Raw genomic sequence first — 27,528 nt, 5'->3', positions numbered from 1 at the left:
CCGGAGCCCACCAGGGTTCAAGTCCTGGTGCTTTAATTATTCCTGGATTTATTTCAGGATTTTCAACGATGCCCATTCAATGGGAGGAGACGTTCCTGCGCCTATGGTGACTTTGTCAATCTCAGGATGATATGTCGGCTCAATCTCTTGGAGGTGCTCATAGAGGCAGGGACTACGTGTGTGTTCATAGGGATAAGTGTGTGCGCGTATATATGAACGTTTGCGTTTGTACCGTGTTCTAAAAAAACACTCTAAATGTGACACAAACCCACTAGAAGGCCATACTAATTTGGTTTTGTATATTTTAGTGTGCAAATTGTATGGCTTTCAACTTTTGATTTGAGGGAGGAGGGAGGGGGTCCGTCAAACAGGATTTGAGGGTGGAAGTATACTTTCTCGGTTAGCGAAAAAGTTTCAGGTGCTCCCAAGACTTATATGCTACCATGATACGAGCTTTTAGGCCATTGAATCTTACATTTGACAGCATCTTATGAGCTTTTGTCTGCATGCAATTTCAAGAGTCTTCATGGGCTTTAGGTGAAACATTCAAGAGCTCAGCAAAGCCACTTGATTTTAGGGCAAACCCTATTTGGCGCCTTTAGCGCCCGTTACAGGCGTTTCCGCAAACGGGCGCATACCCCCCCCCCCCTCCGTGCTGGGCCGGCCCATCTGCTTCCTTTCTTCTGTTTTTTCTGTTTTCCACAACGCACAAGAAAAGAGACTAAGGTAACAGTCGAACACACAACCTCCCGCTTAGAAGTAGTTCGCACAAGCCATCCAGCCACCAATCCTCGGGTGATTATCGACATCTTTCCTTTCTATTGTTCTTTCTACTTTTCTTTTTTCTTTAATCTTCCTCCTGGTTTGACCTTTTGTTTTTAAATTCGTGATTTTTTCTTAAAACTCGATGAACTTCTTATCAAATTTGATGATCCTTTTTCAAAATTGATGAACTTTTCTTCAAATTCGATGAAATTTTTTCAAGTTTGATGTGATGAACTTTTTTAAATACTCGATATGAACTTTTTTCAAAATTGATGAACTTTTTGCAAACTCAATGAACTTTTTTCAAACCCGATGAACCTTTTTAAAAATTGATGAACTTTTTTCAAGCTTGATGAACTTGTTTTCAACTCGGTGAACTTTTTTTAAAATTGATGGAACTTTTCTTCAAATTCGATCGATGAACTCTTTTCAAACCCGGTGAACTTTTTTTAAAATTGATGAACTTTTCTTCAAATTCGATGAACTTTTTTCAACATCGATGAACCTTTTTTTTAAGTATGTGAATTGTTCTTAAAAAATGATGAACTTTTTCAAATTCACGATTTTTTCTAAATAATTTAAAATTTTAAGTGATCTAATGGTGGGTATTGTGCAATAAATAGCGCGACCGCACTTGTTCTTATAAGATTGGTGCTTTCTAGCAATCAAAAGTGTCTCGTTGCTGTAGTGGTTAGCGATGCTGGGACTCAGACTGAGTGACCCGAGTTCGAATGTAGGTGGAGGCAGATTTTTTGCGGGTTTTTTTGCGCTACATGTTCGCTGCATAGTTCCTTCACGGGCCGGCCCAACAGAGCGCTCTAGTGTGCGCCAGGAAGCTGTTCGGGCGCAACAGGCCCCCAACAGGAGCTCTCAGATTTTAGATCCAACGAGGGAGCCTATATCATGGTAGCATATAAGCCTTGGCAGCACCGGATATTTCTCGTAGCATTCACATAGGGCCCAGCCTGCAACAGACAGGCAACGGCAGATCTGCTCATCCAAATTGACAGCCAGAGGTTGAGGAGGACCACTTCAAATGATTCGTCCGCGTTTCTAAAAAAATGGTCCGAGCGCAGCCAAGTTTCTTCAACCCCCAACACAATAATAACTGGCAAAAAAAGAGGGGAAAGGATCTCTTGCATCTCTGCTGGAAAAAGGGCGGGAAAAAAAAGGACCATGCTAGCCCAAGAGAGCGCTGCACATTATCCTTCATGTTTTCGTGCTCTCATGACTAAACACAGCAGTTGCTTAGAAGTTCAAACATCAGAGATGATGAAATTTTCTCAGCAATCACGAATTGGCTCCAATATGCTTTGTTTCATAATCGGTTTCCCCAGATCACCCACGAGACCAAAACCATGCCTGTGATGCAGAGAGTACAGGTTCGCTGCATAGTTCCTTCACGGGCCGGCCCAACAGAGCGCTCTAGTGTGCGTCAGGAAGCTGTTCGGGCGCAACAGGCCCCCAACAGGAGCTCTCGGATTTTAGATCCAACGAGGGAGCCCATATCATGGTAGCATATAAGCCTTGGCAGGCCTTGGCAGCACCGGATATTTCTCGTAGCATTCACATAGGGCCCAGCCTGCAACAGACAGGCTACGGCAGATCTGCTCATCCAGATTGACAACCAGAGGTTGAGGAGGACCACTTCAAATGATTCGTCCGCGTTTCTAAAAAAATGGTCCAAGCGCAGCCAAGTTTCTTCAACCCCCAACACAATAATAACTGGCAAAAAAAGGGAGGAAAGGATCTCTTGCATCTCTACTGGAAAAAGGGCGAAAGAAAAAAAAGGACCATGCAAGCCCAAGAGAGCGCTGCACATTATCCTTCATGTTTTCGTGCTCTCATGACTGAACACAGCAGTTGCTTAGAAGTTCAAACATCAGAGATGATGAAATTTTCTCAGCAATCATGAATTGGCTCCAATATGCTTTGTTTCATAATCGGTTTCCCCAGATCACCCACGAGACCAAAACCGTGCCTGTGATGCAGAGAGTACATCAGTACCGACAATGTGAATGATCTCAAGTCCAAATCAGCAATGAAAATGGTAAAATACTAGTACACGCATTCAACCAGGAAAACGTTTCCACCGTGTGCTCCATTCCGAAGGGCAGCCATCAATGCAATGCTCACAGAGGATAAACATAAAGGAGATTTCTAGCTAGAGGCAGGTTTAGCCACCAAAATGGCCCGAAATGCTGAGATTCGTGCATAAATAAATACTGGAAATTTCCTATTATTTGTAATGATGATAGGACTTCCAGTCTTCCTTGTCCATGTATACCAGTCAGCCTTCATATGGAATACTGATCTACCAATGCCAACGCTCATCGCCATCGCTTCACTGGGCTGGGGACGGTTGGCAAAACGGCCGTAAACTTGAAGTTGCCAGAGAACACAGCTTCTTTATCTGTTGTTGAAAAGTTTAGGAAGTGCAGAATTTAGTGAGTTTAATATTCAACAAGAGGTTTTTCAGTTTAAGGAAAGCGAGAAGAAAAGCTAGTGTGTGCGCGTTGCATCTCACATGCAAAGAGATAGAGATGGGAGAATTAGTCAACACTGACCTGTCAATGATAGGCAAGTTGCCTCCCTCCGAGTATATCTTGCCAATGCCTGAGATACAACAGAACAGATAGTCTTAGGTTTTGTAAAATATGACACGTAATCAGAGTACTTTCTAAAGCTGTCTCCGTCAGAGAAGGAACTTGCCTGGACAGCAGGGGTAGCAGCTGCGTCCATGGGCTCTGAACCTTCGTCAGCGTACACATTCCTAACAATTCAACACAAGTAACTATCATACATAATGACAGTGCTAGATTATGAAAGAAATACAGCCCACAATTGACACAGCTACATCACATAATTACTATGGTGCCATAACCAGAAAGTTGCCGCTTTGATGTTAGAAAGCTGCAGTAGTAACTAATACTCCCTCCGTCCCATAATATAAGAGCATTTTTGACACTAGGTGTAGTGAACTACTGCTTTCCTTAATAAAACATTTATTTCAATATATTTATGACACTAGGTGTAGTGAACTACTGCTTTCCTTAATAAAACATTTATTTTCCAGGAAGTATTTAATTTCCTTGACAATAATGAACTGGCCTCATAAGAACAATGGCTGATCTAAGATAAGATAACACATATTTTATCTTCTGGCTGACAGGTGCCATAAATATATTGAACAAACATCAGCCTAGATGATTTAAGACTAGTGTCTTGATTTATTATTATATTTTCTTACTCCTATTAGGACAAAGCAGGCCAACTCTTGGTGAAGGACGAGGAGATTAAGCATAGATGGCGGGAGTACTTCGACAAAGCTGTTCAATGGGGAGAATGAGAGTTCTACTATTGAACTGGACGACTCCTTTGATGAGACCAGCATGTGTTTTGTTCAGCGAATCCAGGAGTCTGAGGTCAAGGAAGCTTTAAAAAGGATGAAAGGAGGCAAGGTGATGGGCCCTGATTGTATCCCCATTGAGGTGTGCAAAGGCCTCGGGGACATAGCGATAGTATGGCTAAGCAAGCTTTTCAACCTCATTTTTCAGGCAAACAAGATGCCAGAAGAATGGAGACGGAGTATATTAGTACCAATCTTCAAGAACAAGGGGGATGTTCAGAGTTGTACTAATTACTGTGGAATTAAGCTGATGAGCCATACTATGAAGCTATGGGAGAGAGTCATTGAGCACCGCTTAGAAGAGTGACAAGCGTGACCAAAAATCAGTTTGGTTTCATGCCTGGGAGGTCGACCATGGAAGCCATTTTCTTGGTACGACAACTTATGGAGAGATAAGAGGGAGCAAAAGAAGGACTTGCATATGGTGTTCATAGACTTGGAGAAGGCCTATGATAAGATACCATGGAATGTCATGTGGTGGGCCTTGGAGAAACACAAAGTCCCAGCAAAGTACATTACCCTCATCAAGGACATGTACGATAATGTTGTTGTTGTTGGTTGTCGTCGTTGTTGTTGTTGTTATGATAAGATACCACGGAATGTCATGTGGTGGGCCTTGGAGAAACACAAAGTCCCAGCGAAGTACATTACCCTCATCAAGGACATGTACGATAATGTTGTTGTTGTTGTTGTTTGTTTGTTTTTGTTGTTGTTGTTGTTTTGTTGTTCTTACTCCTATTATATAAGAGAAGACCATGTGACCTGTTTGTAGTACGTATCAGCTATTATATCACAAAGCCACAAGAGAGGCTGGATCTTGCAATAAGTTGGGACCTTGGATAATGGATTGCCTATTTTTCATCTTTATGAAACAATCAGCTACATATTTAGAGAAGGTAACTGAACAATTACCTCCAGATGACATTTACAAGATCATCCTGGCTTGCTTCTGGGCTTATTGCAGTATCATATTTCACAATGTTCCCATAGAATATTTTTTCTAGCTCTTTCATCCATTTTGTCAATAGCAAGTTGACCTGTAGACACACTAATATGTCACACATGAACTTTCACAACAAAAAACAATAGCATGCACAAAGAGAAATCAGTCTTCATATTATGCAAGACGAAGTGAAAAGATGACCAACACTGTGGATTCCAGGCTTTATAAGATTAGTTGCATTATTCATTCTTATTACACAAAAATAGTGATCTCTTTTCAGTATTTTACACATAATACCAGTTTTTTCCTCACAAGCAAAACAAAGTTGTACTTTTGTTCCATATACTTGTAAGTCATGATAATGGGTTAACAAACTGCCACAAGTTCAACCTTTCAATCTAGCACCCTCGTTTCAAAACATTTGAAGATTGACCAAGTATATAGGAAAATATACTAATATCTAGAATATGAAATATAATCTTTCTTTACGAAACCTTTTATCCCAAACAAGTTGGGGTAGGCTAGATATGAAACCCTTTCACGAGGACTTCCCAGGAGGTCACCCATCCTAGTACTACTCTCGCCCAAATGGGTTTCATACCCAAAAGACTGGCTAGTTTTTACGTTGGCTCGCCAAGCCTATCACAACCCTTAGATATGAAACCCTTTCACGAGGACTTCCTAGGAGGTCACCCATCCTAGTACTATTCTCGCTCAAATGGGTTTCATACCTATGGGACTGGCTAGTTTTTACGTTGGCTCGCCAAGCCTATCACAACCCTCCTCCTTTACCCGGGCTTGGGACCGGCTATGCCTAGAAGACATAGGCGGAGTTTAGAATATCAAATATAATATGAAAATATATTTTGTGAGCAATCAAATGAAACAAATTAGGTTTTGTAGATGTTAACATATTTTTCGCTAGACTTGGTCAAACTTAAACAAGTTTGACAAGTTTGACTTAGGACAAACCTAGAACTTCAAATATTCTGAAAAGAGGGAGTACGTAAACTATGGTGATTCCATCTCCCTGTGCCATAAACAACCCTGTGCGAAAATGACAGTACGATTACAGCCAGAACAATGGCTGTACAGTACAAATATATCCAGTGCAAAAATGACAGTGCAAATACAGCCAACGCAAGAAATAACAGTACAAAAACAAACTGGAAATATAAATAACCAAGAAGAGCATCACCACTCACATCATAAAACATCCAAAGTTTGCTGATATATTCCAATGGGAACTAGGAATATTAACATGTAGGTTATGCTTCATGCCACAAGTCCCAAACCCAGATAGATCACACTTTCCAAGTTTGACTAATGTGTTGTGCCATAGTTTGATGGCATGGGTAGTCGCGTGCATGCTAACAGCCTAAGATTTCCATCTTTAACTCTATTGTTCCTTCAGCTGGAGAATGGATAGATGGAGAGCGACGTCCGCTCGAGAGTCCGGTTCGCGGCGGACTTGGCGGCCGCGCGGCACATCACGCTCGACGACGGCGAACTGTGGCTGCGCGGCGGGGGGCGGGCTCCGGATCGTGCTCATCACCTCAAGGGGGCACACGGTGGATGCACGCTACCTCATATCTGGTGAGTCGATCGACATCGGGAATATTGTTTCGTTCCCCTGCCACTTTGCTAGGGTTTGTGATCGACTTCCGACGAGCGACATGATTTTCGGCAAGGGTGCGCCGCCGTATGGCCCACCGAGGTTGTACACGGTACACGGGCGCGGGCGCGTGGATCTGGGCGTGCACCGTCGACCGCCACATATGACAGATGGCCCCGGGGTCTTAGGGCGTGGACCGGTCCGCCATGGGTCGGATGCGCGACACATGGGCGAGGGGGGATCCGACCGCCATGAGAGGGATGGACCTAGGGTTTCTGGGGGCGCCGCAGGTATTAAACGTGCGGCCGCTACCCCTTCCTCCATTTTGGGTCTCGACGAAAGCCTCGCCCACTTTTGGAGCGCGCCACCTCTCGCCAGATCTAGGGTTCATCCAAACTTCTCCTGGTACAAAGGCAAAATCCATGGCGATCTCCGCTCTTTTGCCCAAGTAGTTGCTTCTCACTCCCCCACAAATCCTCCTGTTAGATCCAAAGAAAACTCGCCTGTTGAGATGAGAGGGGGCAGCTTTGGTGCGGGCCGACAGGGGAGCGGTGCTGGGCGATTCGATTGTGGCCGCGGCCGCGGTTTCGATTCCCATGTGTGGAAGCGCAAGACGAAGATGGGGAGCTCATCCACGACCAATGACAAGTGGGAGGAGGCGGCCGGTGGTCTCCAGGCAACTCGAACCCGGCAAACCCGATGGGATGGGGACGATGGTGATTTTCAGGAGTCGCACGAGCTGGTGGCGACCGAGGGGCAGCTGGCAGCTCCTCCCACCGTCAAGAAAGGCGTGGAGGGGACAACGACAATGGCAAGGTCCCTCGCGTCTTTGACAAGAACAACACCTCTCCAAGGAACCACGAGTACTCCTCCTCTAGTACTATTGCTCCCCCCTGTGATGTTTGCCAGATCTGCCATTTGCCTGGTCACTTTACTGTCAGATGCCCTCAAGCTTTCTGTGAGAGATGCAAGAGAGGTCACTTGTCCATTGTGTGCAATGAATTCTTTCCTTGGGATCACACACCTGTGATGTGTGCATTTCAATCTAAGGGGCAGGGGTTCTTTTACATTCCTTATTACAGTGTGGATAGGCAAACTAGGGAAAACGTATACAACATTGTAGTTACCATAACTGATGGCTCTGCCCAAACCAAAGATATTGAGCACGAGCTAAGTGTGTACGTTGGACAAGGATGGCGCTGTTCTGCCAGGCTCTTTGCTCCACAAAAGTTTGTTATGAGAATGCCGAATCCTAGGGAGGTAGATAGAGCTCTTTTTGTTGAAAATATTAAGCTGAAAAAATGTGTTGTCAGTGTCAAATTCTCCCCCTGGTCTGAGGACATCGACTCCGAGGGACTGTTGGAGATTGCCTGGGTTAGGATTGGAAAAATTCCACCTAACAAGAGATGTGATAGATCTGTGGCTTATGTGGGAGGTTTGGTTGAGATTACCCTGGAAGTTGACATGTCAACTATAAATCGTCCTTCTTCGGTTAGGGCTAAAATTGGATGTCGATCGGTAGCCAACTTCCAGCCACTGCTGAAGGGGTGCTTGCAGGACGCTTTTACAGGTTCACTTATGAGGTCGAGGAGGTTTTGGTTAAAAATCCTGTTGAGGAAGAAACTGTTGGTCCCATTCCTGATGAAAGAACCAAACTAGACCAAACTCCTAAAAGGAAGCGTGCTGAACAAGATAAAGGAGAGACACAATCTGAGTCCGCTGGACGTGGCATCCTTGGGAGCTCTTATCATGGTGGGAAGGCCTGTCGGCTGCTATGCGATGAAAAAGATGGATCTCTCTCCTCTGAAAGTGATGCAGACAATTCCCTACTTATCAAAACAATGCAAAGATAAATTGATGAAAAAATGAAAGAAAAGGTTGTGGATTCCTCAACCTGGATTGTCTCCAGGAACCCTGATGCTATTGAGACTACTGTCCAAGATATTCAGGTGAAAAATGTTGCCCATAATAAAAAAAATTATGCCTTGCCAAACTGCTACTATTTCTCAGATTGTGGAGGTGACTGGTGAGGTGGACTCTGGGCTAAAGACTTCAAGTAGTTACATGGTACAACTTCCATCTTCTGAAAGCATTGAGGAGATCATCCTTACTCCTCCACTAGCACCTAAGGCTCCACTAAGATTCAGCAAGCATAACGCTTCTGGAATGCAGGACAAGGTGGAAGACAAGGCCAAAAAGCTTGCTAGCAAGAAAAATCTGGAAGGTAACAAAACACCTGCTTACAAAAACTCCTTTGATGTCCTATCTAATAATGAGTTGATTAGTAGGGCTAATAAGATGGGGGTAGATATACCTGATGATGATTTTACTGTTGCTGACATTATTAGAGAGCTAGAATGTGTCCGAAAAGAATTAGAAGATAAAAAGAAGAATGATATTACAAATCAGGAGCATGATGACCTGGTTGTGGTTGATGGTTTGGGTAGGAACACCCCTGTGAATTTAGAGTGGTTAGACCAGGAAGAGCATATATATGAACATATTTCTTCTGTTAAAACTAAAAAGAAAAAGCAATATAAATCTACTGTCAAGGTTCCTAGGCCTGTGACTAGGAGCCAGAAGAAAAATACTTCAGAAAAAGATATGTTAGGTAACCCTACCCCATCTCCTGGTAGGGTTACTCGAGCCAAATTCCATAAAAAGCGTTCCAAATGAGAGGCCTCATTTGGAATTGTCGGGGGGTAGGCAAGAAAGGAATGGCCACCTGCCTCTCAGACATGATTAGTGACCATTCCCTGGACTTTCTGGGTCTGCAAGAAACCATGAAAAAAGAATTCACTCCTAAATGTTTAAGAAGAATTGACCCCTTTGACATCTTTCAGTGGAATTGGGTGCCTTCTGTAGGCAAATCTGGGGGCATACTGTGTGGTGTGAGGAGAGATGCCCTAGATGTAGTTTCCTGTTCTAAACGCAAATATGTGCTTCAAATGGTGCTCTATGACAAAAAGAAAAAATGCAGTAGGGGTTACTAGTGGTATATGGATCGGCACATGATGAATTCAAAGATGAATTCTTGATTGAGCTGGCTGCTTCCTGTAGTGGCATGAGTATACCCTACATAGTGGGGGGGAGATTTTAACATCCCGAGGCACCCTGGAGAGAAGAATAAGAAAATGGTGAACAACAAAGCTACTGATCTGTTCAACTCTATTATTAATACCCTAGCACTTCGGGAAATCCACATTAGCGGGGGTAAATACACTTGGACCAACAACGAGGCCCACCCCACACTAGAGAAGTTGGTCCGCATCCTTATGTCTGAATGTTGGGAAGATGCTTTCCCACTTGTCTCCGTGAGGAAATTAGTCCGGGAGATTTCTGACCATAACCCCCTGCTACTCTCTTCCGGGGAAGAAGGGCGTGAAGCTCCGAAACCTCGTGAATTTCGCTTTGATTTATCCTGGATCAAAGATGACAACTTCTTGCCCACAGTTAGGAGAATCTGGGCTAGGAAAGTTGCATCGTCAGACCCCATAGATGTCCTGAACATCAAACTAAAAAGATTCAAAACTTATTTCAAAGGGTGGGGCTCAGATAGGTATGGCCACAATAAGAAAAGAAAAGAGGATTTACGCATGGAACTTTCTATGTTGGAGGAATTGGAAGAAGAAGATATATTACCTCCTGATCTCTACAGTAGAAAAATTGATGTCAGTGCCGAGGTCTATGAGCTACTAGTGAACGAGGAGATCTTTTGGCTCCAACAATCCCACGAGCGCTGGCTCCTCAAAGGGGATTTAAACACTGATTATTATCATAAAATTGCTAATGGGCGAAAGCGCAAAAACAGAATCCAATCTCTTAGAGTGGGAGAGGCAGTGATTGAGGGCACGGACAATTTGATTGCCCACGCCACTGATTTTTATAAAGAGTTGTTTGGCTCAGCACCTGGTAACCAGATTCATCTTAATCCAAACACCTGGTCGGACGAGGAGAAACTAGATGAGAAGGATAACTTAGACCTTTGCCGTGAATTTACGGAACAGGAGGTCAAGGAGGCTTTGTTTGATATGGCTTCTAATAGAGCTCCTGGACCCGATAATATCCCTGCTGAGTTTTATCAGGTGTGCTGGGATATTGTCAAAGAAGATATTATGGCCTTGTTTAAAGCATTTCATCAAGGCACACTGGATGTCCAATGACTTCATTACGGAGTTATCACCCTGCTCCCAAAAGTTTCTGGGGCTGAGAAAATCCAGCAATATAGGCCTATTTGCCTGCTGAGATGCCCATATAAGCTGATTACTAAAGTTCTCGACCGCGGAGTAGCTATATACGCAGACAAACTCATTAGCTCTGCCCAGAATGCCTTTGTGAAGGGCAGAAACATTGTGGATGGTGTCCTATCCCTTCATGAAATTCTTAACTACACCTATGTTAAGAAAAAAGTGGGGATTGTCCTTAAGCTGGATTTTGAAAAAGCCTATGACAAGGTTAATTGGGACTTTCTTCTAGAATGCCACAAGATGCGGGGCTTTAGTGATACTTGGTGCGGATGGATTAAACAAATACTCTACAATGGGACTGTTAGTATTAAACTCAACAGCAGTGTTGGCCCATACTTTCAAAGCAAAAAAGGGGTTCGCCAGGGCTGTTGAGTGTCTTACCAAAATGATAAAAAATGCCCATAAAAATAAACTAATAGTGGGTCTAGCTTCTGATCTTATTCCTGATGGGGTGGCGGTCCTGCAATACGCAGATGATACTATCATTTGCATAGAAGATAGATAAGGCAGTCACCCTGAAGTTGCTGCTATATATGTTTGAAATGATGTCTGGTTTGAAAGTTAATTTTTAGAAGAGCGAGATTCTTATTGTAGGTGGGGATGAAAATATGGTCAATAAATATGCAGAGATTTTCGACTGTGAGGTTGGCAGTTCCCACTCAAATACTTGGGCATGCCTGTTAGCTATACTAATCTAAAAACTTCTGATTGGGAGTTCATTGTTAGTAAATACTTAGTGGTTCAAAGCACAGACGCAGGGGGGTAGACACACCTTACTTGACTCTGTTGTCACACAGATCTCTTTATACCACATGTCGATGTGGCTCATGAATAAAACCTTCATTGAGAAACTAGATAAGCACGGACGCAGGTTTTTCTGGCAAGGGTGCAACAAAAAAAGGAGATACTATCTTGTCAAGTGGAGCAGAATATGTAGGTCCAGAGAAAAAGGGGGGTTAGGCATAAAAGATCTTCGGAAACAAAATATTAGTCTCAATGGTTAAATGGTGGTGGAAACTAGATACTCAAAATGGATTATGGCAGGACATCGCCCTGGCCAGATATCTTCGCAACAAATCTGTTGCAGAAGTTTCTTCTAAATTCTCTGATTCACCATGCTGGAAAGCCTTGCTCAAGGTAAAAGAAATCTATATGATGGGCAGAAAAATTGAGATTGGGGCTGGGAACTTAATCAGACTGTGGAAAGATCCAATGAATGGGCTGCTCCCATTCCAGGATCAATATCCACGGCTATTTGAGATTTGAAATCATCCGGAAAGCACCCTGGACAGGAGAGATGAGCTTGATAACACTTCTATATTCAGACGTAGGCTTACCCCTGAACTGTCAAAACAGTGGGAAGACATGCGCACTGTGGTTAATAATATTCCTCTGAACGAGAAGAGTGATCGAATCTTTTGGGGGCTAAACAAGAATGGCAAGTTCACCACTAAATCAGTTTATAAGATGCTGGAAAAACCTCTCAATGGATGCCACTACAAGTGGATTTGCAAAGCTAAAATCCCTCTGAAGATTAAAATTTTCCTATGGCAGCTATCGCAGGACGCGGTGCTTACTAGACAAGTGATGAAAAAAGGAAATGGCCAGGGAATCCTTGCTGCTCTTTTTCCAAAGGGGTGGAAACAGCTCAACACCTATTTTTTACGTGCCCAGTGGCCAGGGTAGTTTGGCGATCCATTGGGGTGGTTTTAGGCGCTGACAAATGTCCGAAGAACTACTGGCAATACTTCGTGTGGTGTCACAAGTTTCTCCCTGGGAAGAAAACTTTCTACACGGTGGGCTTAGCGGCCACTTGTTGGGCCATATGGTTGGCGCGCAATCGAGCTACTTTTGAAAAGAAACAAATCAAGACTCCTTTTCAGATTGTGTTTTTTCTGTGCTCTTTTCTGCTCTACTGGACAGGTCTACAGCAAGGGGATGACGCCAGGGAGCTGCGCACAGGAGCAAAGATGATCACGGCTAGCACGATGCAGCTGATGAAGATGTGTGATGCTGTCAAGCAACCAATCCAAGGTTCCTGATGCTTCAAGATGCTCTAGATGAAGAGATGGCTGGCACATGACGTCTACCTTTCGTTGCTTCTACCCGGAGGAGATGTTTCTATCCGACTGGCATGCTACTGTGTCTGCCCTAGTTTGGTCTTTTGAGAATGTAATAGGCTAGACTTTATGTTGTGCTACTCAGGTTTTCGCCCCATAACACTCGTTTCGATGGCGAGCGAGTGTGGTGGGTTTCCTGGTAGTGCTGGAACTCGCTCTACATCTTTCCCTTCTCCTGACTCTTCCTGTTGGAACTGGTTGTATTTCCGTTCTATGCAATGGAAAGGGGTAAAGTCCGGTTCTAAAAAAAATAGTTTGATGGCATTGCACCTAAGCATGATGCACTGCCGATACACTAGTTTGGTTCCTTTGCTAGACCGCTCCCTATATAAGTGTGTCCAGATGTGTATCGCATACACAAATGAAGACGTATCATTTAGATAGGTTAGAGCATTTCTCCAGATCTTTTTTGACACTGGTGGACAAAGAAAGCACAATCTAGTACTATGTAGCTTCTTGCTTCAACCAGCTAACTTTATATCCTCTTAGGATCTCACATCTCTAGCAGATAATGTATAAAGAAGTCTGGCATTAAATGTATATGATGGTAATGGTGTGTTGCTAATCAACGTTCATTAGGACGATTAATAAGGAGGATTAAAACCATCAGATTCAATAATTAGGATAACAGGAAATGTGTGGATAATTTAACCTCAGATATATATCAATCTTTCAGAATTATGGATGACCTACCCCAGCCTTAGAAACTCTGAGCTCCACATCATGATTGTAAGTTTCATAGATGTACTGTCCAAATTTAACACCGTCCTTTCCTTCTTCCTTCAAGCGACGTAGAACGAGCCACATATGGAGAACAAGCAATGAAAATGTTGTTTTAAATGTTTTCTCCAACTGAAACACTGCAAAAGAGAGACATCAGAAAGTGCTGTCTCCATAAATATCAAACATAAAAAGGAGTGAAATGATGTGGTTAACTTCAATTAGACGCAAAGGACACGATATCCCAGTCCAATTTCATTAACAATAAGAGGCTAGAATTCACAAAGCACTTCATGTTTATCAGCCGTAAGTGTTTATTGACAGAAAGCCTTAACTCACAACATGACATTCAAATGGATTATTATTTATACTCTCTAGAATGGAATTGCACAAGCATTTCTTTACCTTCCATAAACATACAAAAATAGCACAATGTAATGTACCTCTATAAACCGGATCTAAAAGAAAAAAGTAGTTCAGTGATGCAATTCGGGGAGCATGATGCAACTGGGTGGACACTAATGCTCTAGTAATCAGCAATTCAGTACTTGTACAATCAGAAATTATATTGTTTCGGGATTACACAAAGTTCATTCTTTCGTTTGGAAAACAAGCTGGCACTTCATTAAAACCTCAGGAAAGCACCCTACTTTTAAGAGCAGAAAATATAACTCCTCAATGGCAAAGCAAAACATGTACCTCCTATCTGGTTCTCACCATTAAAGATACTAGTATGCTCAGAGAAGAATGAAGCTAATTTCTGCCGCACAGCTCAAACTGAATAATTACGGATCTATATAACTCCCATGCACTTCAGAATATCAGAAATTAAGTGCCCATTGTTAATTTAATGTCAAGATAAACCATGCAGAAAATCATGGACAACCAGAGGTATCTTTTTCTTGGTACGAAGTACCAGAACATGCATAAATCTTATTGCAGCAGAAATACAGAAAAAAAAACAGCAAATAGGAAATGATCAAGGAAATGCTGAAAGTGCAAAAGGAACGAGTTTATCATCAAGTACAAAGGTGTGTACCTTCATAGATGTCAGGCTTGTCAACATGAGAAGTGATGCGGTGATAAACAGCGTTTGCTCCTCTGATGGACTTGCTTTGCTTACTGTAGAACAGCAGCAACGTGAGCATCAAGCGCTTAATTCCCTCATAGTGTGGATCTTCTGCTCTAAGAGGAGAATCAGGAGGCAATGCCAGTGAAGAGGGCTTGGACAGGAACATAGAATTCAGTCGGACCTATAAAAGAAAGAATTCATCCTTAACAACAGGCATATAGGAGGAAATATTAGTTAAGCCTTTGTAGCATGTCATGTGTGGTAGATAGGTAGTACACACTAAGTAGAGATGAATATCACTAAATGGAAAAAAATAGTCTGCATAAGTCAGCAACAAACTTGTTGGACGTTGCAATAAAATCCTTCCATTTCTCCATACATCCAGACAAAATCCACATCTTTACAGACTTGTTGGATGTTGCAATAAAAGCCTTCCATTTCTCCATACATCCATACAAAGTGCACATCTTTGTAGATCAAAAGCTTAAAAAACACATCACTTGATTTCGCCCAATTTCTGGAAAACATTTGAGTGTTGCTAGGTAGATCACAGTCCTATGAACGAAAATACTGTAGGAAATAGACGACATTTAGAAAACCTTACAAATTTTGAAATCTATCTACATTGCAGAAGGACGAAAGCACACATATATCAAGCCTATGAACATATTCCATGTTGCAAATCTACGTGGTGATGGAGCAACCCAGACCTAGAATGCGTTGACCCCAGTAGGTACTCGCAACAGCGATCCGCCCTGGAGACAGGGACCGTTCTAATCCGCCAGATCACACTATGAGCCCGCCTGAGCGCAACAATAAGCAGCAAAAATGGCATCTCGGGGACGCGAGAGCTTCGGGCCGTACCTCGGGCCTCGGACCGGCAGAGGAGGCCGCGCTAGGGCTGTGCGACGTGGCGGCGGCGGAGGCAGCGGCCTTGGAGAAGGTCCTGGACAGAGGCTGGGGAAGAGGCGGCGGAGGCTTGGAGAAGGCCCTGGAGAGGAGGTGGGGGGCGGAGAGGCGGGATGCGACGGCGCGCCACGGCGACATGGCTTGCTTTTCTGGTTGCGCTTGGAAGCCGGCGGGCGGTGAGAAGCGGCCTGCCGGTGCGGTGCGGTGCGTGAGGAGAATCGAGAGATGGTTATGGCCGCGGACACGCCGCGCGGGGTCCAGCCACAGAGATACCCTTCTGGCCACCGACATGCGGGGCCCCTGGCCCGCGTGTGTGTATGGCTGGGCGCGGTCCACCTCGGCGCCTACACCGAGCTCACGTACGCAGGCAGAACCCAAAAACCCTATCGTCGGTTTCTTTGGCTCAATTATCCCCTTCTTCCTTGTGCTTCTTCATTCACCTGCGACTGCGAGTGAGTGCGAGTGCGGGGTGGGTCAAAGCAAGTGCGTGGGATTGGAGGAGAAGGAGATGGAGCTGGTGTCCTCCTCCCGCTCCACCCTATCCTCTTGCAGCCGTGAGGCCTCCCCTCCCTTCCATCTCCATGAACGAGCTCTTCATTTGCTCATTTCTCTCGCGCTTCTTGCAGGACTGGTTGCTCCCTCCAGGTCCAGTTCCACGACGGCATCCGCAGCTGCTAGGCGCCACGGGAAGAGGCTATTATGGTAAATCATCAACTTTGTTTTACCTCGCCTCTCAACAAATTTAGACCCTCCTTCTCATTTTATTTTGATTTTTTTTCATATATATGTTTTGGTCGCTAGCCTTGTAAAGATTAGGGTTGTGGAAAACTGCACGACACCCTAATACGGGTGTGTCTTTTTATATATAGGAGCACACAACGTGTACAAATACAATAAATATACAGGTACGTATAGAAGCTCTATGTAAATATACCGTCTAACACCCTCCCTCAATCTTAACTGTGGCCTGAAGTACAAAGCAAGTTAAGATTGCGTCTACAACCTTCAAACGAGGTTGTGGAAATGGCTTCGTGAAGATGTCAGCAAGTTAATCTTTGGAGGAGATAAACTTGATATAAAGAAGCTTCTGTGCAACATGTTCCCAGTCAATTTCGATGTGCTTGGTTCGAGCATGGAAAACTGGATTGGACAAAAAATATGCCGCACCAATATTGTCACACCAAAGGACCGGTGGCTGATCTTGAGAGACTCCCAACTCTCTCAACAAAGATTGTATCCAGATAAGCTCAGCTGTGGCATTGGCAACTGCCTTATACTCTGCTTTAGTGCTACTCCGAGAAACTGTGGCCTGCTTGCGCGCACTCCAGGCGACCAAGTTGGGACCAAAAAAGACAACATAACCCCCCGTTGATCGCCTATCATCCAGGCGAGCAGCCCAATCCGCATCAGAGAACGCCGAGAGAGCACTCAACGAGGTAGACCGGAGAGCAAGCCATATGAGACAGTATGGGAAAGATAACGCAGTATACGCTTCACAACTGACCAGTGTGAAGTCTGAGGAGCATGAAGAACTGGCACACACGCTTTACCTCATAGGATATGTCTGGCCGTGTGATAGTCAAGTACTGTAAGCCACCAACAATGTTGCGGTACTCAGTAGCATCATCTAAAGGAAGCAAAGCACCATCCAAGGCCAATAACCGATCAGTTGCAGACATAGGAGTGGTAGCATGCTTGCATTGCAACATACAAGCACGTCGCAGCAAGTCCAGGGAATACTTATGCTGAGTGAGAGTCAGGCCAGCGGATGACCGTGAGACCTCCAGACCAAGCAAGTAATGGAGAGCACCCAGATCCTTGACAGCAAAGTGATCACTCCGAGCAGAGAACAGATGATCAGCGACAGTCACTGAGGAGCTGATAAGAATAATGACATCAACATAAACCAGCAGATACATAGTAACCTCAGGACGATGGAACAGGAACAGAGACGTGTCAGCAGTGGATAGAGCAAATCCATGACGTCGAAGAACCGAGCCAAGTCGTGCATGCCATGCATGAGGAGCCTACTTAAGTCCATAAAACGCCTTAACAAGATGACACAAATGATGTGGACGAGCAAGATCAACAAAACCTGGAGGTTGCCGCATGTAAACCTCTTCCTCCAAGACCCCATGAAGAAAAGCATTCTGAACATCAAGCTGATGCAGAAACCACCCTTTGGCAACAGCCAAAGGACAGAAGCAGACGAATGGTGGTAGGTTTGACAACTGGATTGAAGGTATCCTCATAATCAAGACCATACCTTTGCTTGAAACCTTTGGCCACAAGTCGTGCCCTGTATCGCTCAATAGAACCGTCAGCATGCTTCTTGACCTTAAACACCCACTTGGAGTCAATAATGTTGACACCAGACACAGGAGGAACCCGGCGCCAAGTATCGTTCCTCTGTAGGGCCTGAAACTCCTGCTCCATGGCACTACGCCAGTGAGGAATCCGAAGAGCCGCCTAAAAATGCCGAGGCTCAGCAATGGGTTCAGCATCTGCATGTGCCACACGCGCCGCAATCCACGCAACCGCGCCGTCAGTGCGCTCCTTCGGCCGAACAATACCACTCTGGCTGCGTGTACGAGGACGCAGAATAGCGGTAGGTGGCGGAGGTGGCGTCGGAGGCGAGGTCGATGAAGATGGCGACGACGATACAGACCGTTCCCCAGGTTCAGAAGCCACGTGCACCGGTGACACGTCCGGCAGCACGGGAGATCCGGCCGGGCAAGGCGAACGGCCTGGCGAGGACGGGGCAGAGGCCAGCTCGGCCGAAGCGGGGCCGAAGGGGACGAGGCAGAGGTCGGCTCGGCCGGCTTGGCTGACGCAGGCGTCGGACCAGGCCCACGCTGGGCCGAAGAGGCGGGGGCCGGCTCGGCCAGCTCCGTCGGCGAGCCAGGTGATGGGGAGGCGTCACGAGCGGGTGCATGGGGCAGGCAACCCCGATCGACGTCCCGTGCACACCCATCGTCTAACGCCCGAGGGGACACCGACGACTGCTCATCCAGAAGCTCGAGGCGTCCAAAACGTCTTTGAAGCCCCGATTCTAAGCCGTAAGGCATGGCGCACTAAACTATCAAGTAGTCATCAGATCGAGCTTGTTAAACGTTTATAACGCCTGCATCAGCTCCTGCAGCAGGTCTGTCACCTAGTAGTGCATCAAGGACATAATTCTTCTGTGCAGCAATGAGGATAATCCTCAGATCACGGACCTAGTCCGCATTATTGCTACCATCATCTTTCAACTTAGTTTTCTCTATGAACGTATCAAAAAAAAGTGGAAGCTACATCTCGAGCTATTAAACTACAACATAATTTGCAAAGACATTTTGACTATGTTCATGATAAATCTTAGTTCAGTTAATCAAATTACTAATGAACTCCCACTTAAACCAACATCCATCAAGTTGTCTAAGTGATATATGCATAGTTTTTAAGGCGGTAAGGCGACCTAAGGCGCTGGGGGGGCGCCTTATCGCCTAGGCGACGCCTAAGCGCCTAAGGCGGACGCCTAAGCGCCTAAGGCGGGCATATTTGTAAGGCGCTGGGGGGGCGCCTTATCGCCTAAGCGTCGCCTAAGCGTCCAAGGCGGGACGCCTTAAAAACAATGGATATATGATTCAAATCAACTAAACCATGTCCGATCATCATGTGAGATGGAGTAGTCTTCAATGGTGAACATCTTTATGTTGATCATATCAACTATATGACTAATGTTCGACCTTTCGGTCTCTAGTATTCCGAGACCATGTCTGTACATGCTAGGCTCGTCAAGTTTAACCCAAGTATTTTGCGTGTGCAAAACTGGCTTACACCCGTTGTATGTGAACGTAGAGTCTATCACACCCGATCATCACATGGTGCTTCGAAACGACAAACTTTGGCAATGGTGCATACTCAGGGAGAACACCTTTATCTTGAAATTAAGTGAAGGGATCATCTTATAATGTTACCGTTGTTCTAAGCAAAATAATATGCATAAAGGATAAACATCACATGCAATCAAAATATGCGATATGATATGGCCATCATCATCTTGTGCTTTTGATCTCCATCTCCAAAGCATCGGCATGATCTCCATCGTCACCGGCTCGACACCTTAATCTCCATCGTTGCGTCGGGGTCGTCTCGCCAACTATTGCTTCTACAACTATTGCTAACACATAGCGATGAAGTAAAGCAATTACATGTCGCTTGCATTTCATACAATAATTAAGAGACAACCCTAAGGCTCCTGCCGGTTGTCAATATTACAAAACATGATCATCTCATACAACAATGTATATCACATCACGTCTTGATCATATCACATCACAACATACCCTGCAAAAACAAGTTAGACGTCCTCTACTTTGTTGTTGCAAGTTTTACGTGGCTGCTACGGGCAACTAGCAAATACCATTATTACCTACGCAAAACCACAACGGTGATTATCAAGTTTGTTGTTTTAACCTTCTTCAAGGACCGGCCGTAGTCAATCGATTCAACTAAAGTAGGAGAAACAGACACCCGCCAGCCACCTTTATGCAAAACAAGTTGCATTTCAGCCGGTGGAACCGGTCTCATGTGCGTGGACATGTAAGGTTGATTCGGGCCGCTTCATCCCACAATGCCGCCGAATCAAAATAAGACGTTGGTGGTAAGCAGTATGAACATCACCGCCCACAACTTCTTTGTGTTCTACTCGTGCATATCATCTACGCATAGACCTGCCTCATGATGCCACTGTTGGGGAACGTTGCATGGAAAACAAAAAAATTATACGCACACGCAAGATCTATCCATGGAGATGCATAGCTACGAGAGGGGGAGAGCATCTACATACACTTGTAGATCGCTAAGCGGAAGCGTTTATCACGCGGTTGATGTAGTCGTACTCTTCGCGATCCGATCATGATCCAACCGATCTAGTGCCGAACGGACGACACCTCCGAGTTTAGCACACGTGCGGCTCAATGACGTCTCCTCCTTCTTGATCCAGCAAGCAGGAGAGGAGAAATAGATGGGATCACAACCAACATGACGGCGTGGTGGTGGTGATGGTGATGGAGCACCGACAGCGCTTCGCTAAGCGTCGCCGGGACGAGGCGGTGGAACTACGGAGTAACGGGAGAGAGAGGGGCGCCAAGGGCTTGGTGTATCCTCTTGGGGCGCCCCCTCCCCTCTATATGTAGGTGGAGGGGCGTGGGAAACAGCCCCTCCAAGCCCTAGGGCGTAGCCAAGGGGGGGAGGACTTGGACTCCAAGTCCAATCCTATTCCTACTAGGACTCCTTCCTTTTTTGCCTTCCCTAGCCATATGGGCTTTTGAGGACTTGGTGCGCCTAGCCCAATAAGGCCAGGATGCCTCCCCGCAGCCCATGCTAGCCCTTGCGTCGTGGTGAACCCACTTGTGGACTTCCGGACCCCTCCAGAACCTTCTGGAAGCTTCCCGGTACAATACCGAAAAAACTGCACCTTTTTCCGGAACCCAAAATATGACTTCCCATATATAAATCTTTACCTCTCGATCATTCTGAGACTCCTTGTGACGTCCGGGATTTCATCCGGGACTCCGAACAATATTTGGTTACCACTCAACAAATATCCCAATTCTACTCTAGCGTCTATGACGTTAAGCGTGCGACCCTACGAATTTCGGAATTATGTAGTCATGACCGAGACACCTCTCCGGTCATGAGGACTTGGTGCGCCTAGCCCAATAAGGCCAGGGTGCATCCCCGCAGCCCATGCTAGCCCTTGGGTCGTGGGAACCCACTTGTGGACTTCCGGAACCTTCTGGAAGCTTTCCGGTAGAATACCGAAAAAATTGCACCTTTTTCTGGAACCCAAAATATGACTTCCCATATATAAATCTTTACCTCTCGACCATTCCGAGACTCCTCGTGACGTCCGGGATCTCATCCAGGACTCCGAACAATATTTGGTTACCACTCATCAAATATCCCAATACTACCTTAGCGTCAACGAACGTTAATCCTGCGACCCTACGGGTTCTGGAATTATGTAGTCATGACCGAGACACCTCTCCGGTCAATAACCAATAGCGGGACCTGGATGCCCATATTGATTCCTACATATTCCACGAAAATCTTTTATCGGTTGAACCTTTATGACAAGATACTAATTCCCTTTGTCTGTTGGTATGTTACTTGCCCGAGATTCGATCGTCGGTATCTCTATACCTAGTTTAATCTCGTTACCGGCAAGTCTCTTTACTCGTTTCGTAATACACCATCTTGTAACTAACTCCTTAGTCACATTGCTTGCAAGCTTCTTGTGATGTGTATCACCGAGAGGATCCAGAGATACCTCTCTGTCATGCGGAGTGACAAATCCCAATCTCGATTCACGCCAACTCAATAGACACCTTCGGAGATACCTGTAGAGCATCTTTATGATCACTCAGTTACGTTGTGACGTTTGATAGCACACAAGGTATTCCTCCGGAGTCCGGGAGTTGCATGATCTCCTGGTTGAATGAATATGTATTTGACATTAAGAAGGCAATAGCAATAAACTGAATGATCATATGCCAAGCTAACGGATGGATCTTGTCCATCACATCATTCTCCTAATGATGTGATCCCGTTATCAAGTGACAACACATGTCTACGGTTAGGAAACCTTAATCATCTTTTGATCAACGATCTAGTCTAGTAGAGGCTCACTAGGGACACGGTGTTGCCTATGTATCCACACATGTATCTGAGTTTCCGATCAATACAATTCTAGCATGGATAATAGACGTTTATCATGAACAGGGAAATATGATAATAACCAATTTATTATTGCCTCTAGGGCATATTTCCAACAGGTAGCCCCACCAGGAGGTGGCCGCGTGCGGGGCACCATAGGTCGCATGACCCCCGTATGCTTGCGGCAGGGGGGTGGGGGGAGGCGAGGACGGAGCGGCGGCGCGGCAACGTCATTGAAGCCTAGAGGCGGCGGAGCGGTGGCGCAGTAGGGCGCCGGCGGCGCGGCGATGTCGATGAAGACTAGAGGCGGCGGCGGCGGCCATGGAGGCCAGCGGGTGAGACGCCAAAAACGGAGAGGCCATGGAGGCCAGTTACGTACAGAAGCTCTATGTAAATATACAGTCTAATAAGCCTTGCTTGTTTGGTAAACTAGAGCTATTCTGCTCTAGAAAAAAAAACATAAAATATCACACATTTCATCGTTATATCTTGTGTTGTATTTGACCTGGTTTTGTTAATGCAAACAATCCAGTGTCTTGGGTGGAGACAGGAATGGTGAGCTCAAGATCGGGAAGCGGGCGGCTCTTGCTCTGCTCCTGGCTACGCCCACGCTCTCACTGCCCTTCTCCGCCCACGCCAAGACCAAGACCATAAATCCTTATGACGAAAGACGCTTGCTTCAGCAGAACAAGAAGATCCAGGAAGCCAACCGTGCACCTGATGATTTCCCAAACTTTATCAGAGAAGGTGATCATGTACATTATCTATGTAGTACTCCCTCCGCAAAGAAATATAAGAGCGTTTAGATCAGGGATTATTTATGTTTCTTGTCCATGCATATACCTAGCCTGCCTCAACTGGTTTGGTTGTCACCACCAAAATTCTTTTGGATATAGGCTGCAACTCAATTTACTTGATTCCAAACTATGCAAGCTAATTTTTCACTTGCACAAATATCGATGGATTTCCTTTTCCATAAAAGAATAATCGATGGATCTATTTGTAGCCTTCTTTTTGTGCCTACCGCCTACGCTTGTTCATTTGCAAGTCAGATGCAAGTTTCGGATCATCAGCATTTTACACTTTAGTCAGTTGGTGTTTCGTTATTCAGGGAATCACTGTTGATATGGTTTTTGTTTCTATCTTCTAATTCTGGAACCTGGATGACTAATTAAATATCACGCTTTATATTGACTAAATGCATTTCAGGTTTTCAGGTCAAAGTAGTGACACCCGATAACTATATAACTCGGGACTCCGGATTAATATATGAGGACGTCAAAGTTGGTACGGGCGATTGCCCAAAGGATGGTCAGCAGGTTATTCCCTGAATTATAATATATTTATGTCTGCCTGATCTCTTTTCGAAACGAAAAAAATGTGTGTGATCTGGCATTCATGTTTTCTTTTTTTTGGATAGGAATTAACTGTTTGTTATTTCATGTTTAATTTCTTGTGTGTGAACACGTTTCACGTAATTTGTCAATCTCGTTCTCATGTTTTTTTGTTAAGCATGGACCAGTTGGTTCTTCCATTGTTATTATATACTACTAAAGGATGATTAGGGATATTGGGTAATAATGTTGCAATTACATTTTCACTAATAGAAGTCTAAAGCAAAATAAGTAATTTCAATTTTATTTCTTTGTAAATTGGTGACTAATATAAGGAACTACATTTAGTTTATAAATATTTGCAGCATATGTTATTGTTCTATTCTTCTTGTGTGATGCTGACTTCCATCCGCCAAATTACAGGTTATATTTCACTATGTGGGCTACAACGAATCAGGACGAAGGATAGATAACACCTACATCCAGGGTTCGCCTGCCAAAATTCGGCTAGGCAACAAATCATTAGTTCCAGGAAAGTATTCACTAGTTACATGATATGTCCTCCTTTGGTCTTCTAGAATGTTGAACACCGGACTGAACTATGCCTAGCTATTTCGTAGTCTTCATTGTCAATAATATTCTAAACTGGGACTGGGCTTGCAAAACTATCCTCGGCCTGGTTATTCTGATGAACTTCTCGCCTTCTCAGGACATATCGTTGTAACACCACAACTTATTTCAGGCTTTCTTGATGCAGGTTTTGAAGAGGGGATTCGGGACATGAAGCCAGGGGGGAAGAGAAGACTAATTATACCTCCTGAGCTTGGTCCTCCTGTAAGTGACTGTCATCTCTTGCATGGCAGCATTTTTCACTTGTTGACTTCTTGTGTATTTTACCTTGTTCTGTATGTACTTGCTGTTACACTAATCAGAAATCATCACTGACCCTGTCCTGCTATATTCAATATTTAAACTCGTATAACCGTAGAACTGGTGGATAAACTTATGCTCACAACTTGGGTAGAGGCAAAGGGTAAATTGGTAGGATGACTTATTCTAAGATAGATTGCAAACTATCTAGTTGCATGGTGCGACCATTGTTTCACTGATCTTATTAGTAGGGTTCTTTTCTTATGGGACCAGTAGTAGTGATACTTAGGAGTACAAAATACTCCCTCCGTTCCTAAATATTTGTCTTTTTAGAGATTTCAAATAGACTACCACATACGGATATATGTAGACATATTCTAGAGTATAGATTCACTCATTTTGCTCCGTACGTAGTCATTTGTTGAAATCTCTAGAAAGACAAAATATTTAGGAACGGATGGAGTACTAAACAGAAACGTTGGGAAACAAAGTAAATCAGCCCAGCAATGGCAGTGGTCTGGAGACAAGAAGATTTGATTTCCTGAATTAAAGTGAACTATACTTCCTGTAGCAAGAATATTTCTGTCCATCCAAAAAGTATTTGTGTTAAATATAGACATAGTTCGAGGCACCTTATTTGGAAATATCTTTGCGGTGAGAATATAATACTAAGTTCCATAAAGCCTGAAGAACTTAGCTGAAGAAGCTCACGTCTGGACAAACATTTTATGGAGGCAATATGAATGACGAATCAGAAGGAAAAATGTGAGGGGTTTAAGATTAGTGTGCAGATGATGCTAATGGTAAACAAGACGGCTGTTTACGAAGAAACAACAAGGGAAAAAATCTAGTTATATAGGAATCAAAATAATTTCATAGATCCCACCGAACCAGCTTATAGTGGCTGCAGCTCAGATCTTTACTCATCTGCGATGCTGCCTCATACGGATATCGTTGGCATAAGAATAGAGTACCAGTCACTGTCAAGAGCAAATATGGTACACAGTTTCTGACATATATGTTTTGTTTGCTGAAGGTTGGGCCATCGACGTTCTTTAGCGCGAAACAGTTTGAAGTATTCGACGTCGAGCTACTCTCGGTGCAGGACTGCCAGCGGAGGACAATAGCTTTCTACTCTGATGTTGTCTGCACTTGATCATCTGGTCTGTTAGTCCCGACCGGTGCAGCATTCTCCTCCTACAACCCTGTAGGAAAAAATTGTTAGCTATTGTTGTACATGGCAACATAAAAAATCGTAGAAGGAAAAGAGAGGGAGCTGTTGTATCTGTGTAGCCAAATGCTTGATTATACCATTGTCATGAATCCTATGATGCGGGGGCACACTGGTACCTTTCTCCACAGATGATGCACACCTCAATACCTTCAATTGTACATTCAGAAATGTCGGTAATGTAACAGCCGCATATTAGTAGTAGTAAAATAACTAGGAAATTGATTGTACATCATAATAATCTCATAACCATCATGTTGATTTACTGTTAGTTTGAAATTGAGGATAATTTGACATTCAAGTTTTCCTAAGAGACAAAACTCTAATTAAAAAATACAGTTTCAATAAAAGCATTGACCTTTGATCTATTCAAATTGATGAGGGATTCATTTGATGAAATATCTTAGAAACAAGTATTTAGGCTTCCTATAATGTTAGGAAGCTATAATATACGTTCTCTGAATTTGATACAAATAACACAATTATAATTTTTTCTTGAGACAAATAACACAATTATAGTTAAACCATAAATATTAATCAAATAGGGTAAACATTTTTAGAAATAAAATGTAGACCTAAAAATCTGTAGCTACTAGGCCAGTCCATATTCGCAGTTTTTTTTCGTTCCCGGGATTTCAATTGTGTTTTGTTTTCTATTTTTTTTCTTTATGGTTTTATTTGATTTTTTTTAATTTTTTCATCATTTTTCTTCATTTGTCATGGTTCTTACATGTTTCCTTTGTTTCTTTCACAATTTTTCTTTGGTTCATATATTTTTCTTTGTTTTCTTGGCTGTTTCCCCGGTTTTCATTGGTTATTTTTCTTCTCTTTCTTCTTTTCCATAAATAAGACATTTTTTTGAAATCTTATATCCCCTTTGTCCCATAAATAAGACATTGATAATTTATTGTTTTTGAAATCTTATATCCCCTTCGTCCCGTAAATAAGACATTTTTTAAACTGGCATAGCTTGCAAAAAATGACTTATATTGTAGGACGGAAGGAGTATTTTTTATGTCTATTTTTTCCATACACATTGTGCATTTTTGGTATATGTCTTTTCCTAATGCACGTTTAATATTTTTAAAATACAAGTTTCCTATGTTTTTTAATACATGGGCAACATTTTTTCTATACTATTTAACATTTTTCAAATACTTGATTAACATTTTTTTAATACAAGATTAACATTGTTTAATACAAGGTCAATGTTTTTTCTGTACACATTTAACATTTTTCAAATGCAAGATCAATATTTTCTAGATACATGGTTGTCGGTGTACACAGATAGGGGTATTTGTTTCCCTCTGGCCAGTGCGCAGACTTGCCGGTAAATTGCCCTTGCCGGGCACACCAGAGATCCAAGAAGAACAAGATAGCAGAAAGCCACCTTGGGAAGGCCTCCCTTGCCTGGCAGGAGAGCCTGGCCAGGTCGAGGCCGTGCATGAGGACAGGTCCAGATTCGCCCCGACAGGGTTGCCGGGACCACCAAGACCAAACTCCGCCAAGCTCCTTTGCCGAGGAGCCTTCACCAAGACGTCGCCGCTCCACCTCATCGCACCCGAGTCGCTAATCAGTGTGGTGTCAAGGT

The 27,528-nt window shown here is 44.0% G+C and overlaps 2 protein-coding genes across 2 annotated transcripts; one reads left to right on the top strand and one right to left on the bottom strand.

Moving 5' to 3' along the window:
- Positions 1 to 2,780: 2,780 nt before the first annotated feature.
- Positions 2,781 to 16,106, bottom strand: LOC119363559 (ubiquinol-cytochrome-c reductase complex assembly factor 1-like). Its single transcript, XM_037628934.1, has 7 exons — positions 15,756 to 16,106; positions 14,859 to 15,072; positions 13,793 to 13,959; positions 5,087 to 5,211; positions 3,478 to 3,538; positions 3,333 to 3,381; positions 2,781 to 3,178 (listed from the first exon to the last, which is right to left on the bottom strand). Exons 1-7 carry the CDS (start codon positions 16,089 to 16,091, stop codon positions 3,096 to 3,098), a joined length of 1,035 nt encoding a protein of 344 aa, XP_037484831.1. The 5' UTR covers positions 16,092 to 16,106; the 3' UTR covers positions 2,781 to 3,095.
- An 80-nt stretch (positions 16,107 to 16,186) lies between these two features.
- Positions 16,187 to 26,117, top strand: LOC119363558 (peptidyl-prolyl cis-trans isomerase FKBP20-2, chloroplastic-like). Its single transcript, XM_037628933.1, has 7 exons — positions 16,187 to 16,354; positions 16,427 to 16,502; positions 23,035 to 23,249; positions 23,712 to 23,821; positions 24,260 to 24,368; positions 24,594 to 24,670; positions 25,743 to 26,117. The coding sequence occupies exons 1-7, from the start codon at positions 16,309 to 16,311 to the stop codon at positions 25,860 to 25,862; spliced, it is 753 nt and encodes a 250-aa protein (XP_037484830.1). The 5' UTR covers positions 16,187 to 16,308; the 3' UTR covers positions 25,863 to 26,117.
- Positions 26,118 to 27,528: the final 1,411 nt, after the last annotated feature.

Source organism: Triticum dicoccoides, chromosome 2B (genome assembly GCF_002162155.2).
Source record: "Triticum dicoccoides isolate Atlit2015 ecotype Zavitan chromosome 2B, WEW_v2.0, whole genome shotgun sequence".
Taxonomy (NCBI): domain Eukaryota; kingdom Viridiplantae; phylum Streptophyta; class Magnoliopsida; order Poales; family Poaceae; genus Triticum; species Triticum dicoccoides.
The sequence above is the reverse complement of the archived record's forward strand: the minus strand, read 5'-3'. Positions and strand labels throughout refer to the sequence as shown.

What these genes read in the sequence shown, in the direction of transcription:
- LOC119363559 (XM_037628934.1), bottom strand. Translation starts at nt 16,091, where the DNA reads ATGTCGGTGGCCAGAAGGGTATCTCTGTGGCTGGACCCCGCGCGGCGT. An exon ending in CTGCCGGTCCGAGGCCCGAG is followed by an intron (nt 15,073 to 15,755) that starts GTACGGCCCGAA and finishes TTTCTTTTATAG; the next exon opens with GTCCGACTGAATTCTATGTT. An exon ending in CAAGCCTGACATCTATGAAG is followed by an intron (nt 13,960 to 14,858) that starts GTACACACCTTT and finishes TCTCTTTTGCAG; the next exon opens with TGTTTCAGTTGGAGAAAACA.
- LOC119363558 (XM_037628933.1), top strand. Translation starts at nt 16,309, where the DNA reads ATGGAGCTGGTGTCCTCCTCCCGCTCCACCCTATCCTCTTGCAGCC. An exon ending in CACCCTATCCTCTTGCAGCC is followed by an intron (nt 16,355 to 16,426) that starts GTGAGGCCTCCC and finishes CGCTTCTTGCAG; the next exon opens with GACTGGTTGCTCCCTCCAGG. An exon ending in CTCCTGAGCTTGGTCCTCCT is followed by an intron (nt 24,671 to 25,742) that starts GTAAGTGACTGT and finishes TGTTTGCTGAAG; the next exon opens with GTTGGGCCATCGACGTTCTT.